We start from the raw sequence: 1870 nt of genomic DNA on the forward strand, positions 1-1870 counted from the left end.
TCGCTTAACCGACTGAGCCACCCAGGCGCCCCATGATTTTATTTATTTAAGAGAGAGAGAGCATGAGAAGGGGGAGGGTCAGAGGGAGAAGCAGACCCCCCGCTGAGCGGGGAGCCCGATGCGGGACTCGATCCCGGGACTCCAGGATCATGACCTGAGCCGAAGGCAGTCGCTTAACCAACTGAGCCACCCAGGCGCCCCATGATTTTATTTATTTAAGAGAGAGAGAGCATGAGAAGGGGGAGGGTCAGAGGGAGAAGCAGACCCCCCGCTGAGCAGGGAGCCCGATGCGGGACTCGATCCCGGGACTCCAGGATCATGACCTGAGCCGAAGGCAGACGCTTAACGACTGAGCCACCCAGGCGCCCCATCTACGGCTACTTTTATAACTTCATACAGATAATGAATTAGGCTAAAATGCACTATAATATTTGGTAGACTTCAGGACCAGTATCCTTAGTACATCACAAAATACATTTTGATATCCCAACGAAGCAAGACTTGCAAGTAGGCATTTTACACGTAACTAATCTACAGCGACAAAGTTCCACTCTTGATAGCATTTACCTTTTTGGGGAGTCCCCTAGTCTCCAAAGGATAAAAGCAGAGAGTACAATCAGTGTAACACACAGAAGTCCGTATTGTAAAGTCTGTAAAGATTTGCAGCATAGTGGGAAGGGGCCTTCTGCTCCTTCATGTCGCATGCAAATTCTGTGAATTATGTGGCGTATCTTTTGGTCCACTGTCTGGCTATCCTGTCATGTTCTGCTCTGTTGGTCAAATACTGAATGGCTATGCTTCCAACCAGAGGATCTGCAGGGTTGCAATCTGTCAAAAGAGAACAAATCGACAGCAAAACCTTGGAAATAGTCCAAGCAGGACTCCAGTTGTCTTTAAGGATGTCCAGACAGATGACTCCCTGACTGTTGATGTTGCAGTGATAGATTCTGGTGCGGAAAATAACCTTTGGTGGCTTAAATGGATAATCAGATGAAAAAGTGATATCCAGAAAAAACACACCACCTTCATATACAGAACCTGGTGGACCAAGTAGAGTCGTTCTCCATTCATAAATGTTACCTCCTTTAGGCCCAGCACTGCAGTTAGGAGGAGGATCAAGAGTTATTTCAGCTAGCTCCTTCTGAATTCTTTTAGCACTAGTGGATAATTTAGCAGGGGTTTTGCTGGAGAGTTTGGTGTTTTTCTTCTGCTGGGTGGCAGAAGGTTTTCTTTCTTCCTGTTCTTCAGGCTCTGGAGCGGCTGGGTCTCGCTGGTCCACATCTGAACTACCACTGCCGGTGTTGGGGCTCTCATCATCGGACCTTTGCCTATCAGTGGACATCTTGGTGAAGTTATTTCTTGGAAAACTCAGCCGCCCGCCCGGCCCGCTCGCGCGCGGCTACGGTGTGGTGGCGGGAGAGAGAAAAAAACCCTTCCTTAAGGAAATGGAGGCAGCTGGGGGGCGGGGGGGGGGGGCGGCAAATAAACTCATTTTTTTGCTGGTAAAATAACTGGGGGTTTTATTTCTAAGTTTAGCAACAACAACAACACTTTTTTGTCTCACACCTAAACCAAAGATTAATATTTCTGCTTTCTGAGGGTCCGGGCACTCTCCATAATCTGAGGAAATCATGCTCTTTTCAGCTTCTTTTCACTTGGGGAGACTGGGTAGTCAGAAAGCGGTCTGAGGGCGCCTGGGTGGCTCAGTTGGTTGAGCGACTGCCTTCGGCTCAGGTCATGATCCTGGAGTCCCAGGATCGAGTCCCGCATTGGGCTCCCTGCTCGGCAGGGAGTCTGCTTCTTCCTCTGACCCTCCCCCTTCTCATGTGCTCTCTCTCTCTCTCATTCTCTCTGTCTCAAATAAATAAAT

At 48.9% G+C, this 1870-nt stretch overlaps 1 protein-coding gene across 1 annotated transcript; it reads right to left on the bottom strand.

Moving 5' to 3' along the window:
• Positions 1-693: 693 nt before the first annotated feature.
• On the bottom strand, positions 694-1457 carry LOC123854938 (ubiquitin-conjugating enzyme E2 E3-like). The gene has a single exon (XM_045890302.3). The coding sequence runs from the start codon at positions 1340-1342 to the stop codon at positions 719-721; it is 624 nt and encodes a 207-aa protein (XP_045746258.1). The 5' UTR covers positions 1343-1457; the 3' UTR covers positions 694-718.
• Between the last annotated feature and the right edge of the window lie 413 nt (positions 1458-1870).

This window comes from Mirounga angustirostris, unplaced genomic scaffold (genome assembly GCF_029215605.1).
Source record: "Mirounga angustirostris isolate CCGP_5_RB_7025 unplaced genomic scaffold, mMirAng1.0.hap1 SCAF_16, whole genome shotgun sequence".
Classification (NCBI taxonomy): Eukaryota; Metazoa; Chordata; class Mammalia; order Carnivora; family Phocidae; genus Mirounga; species Mirounga angustirostris.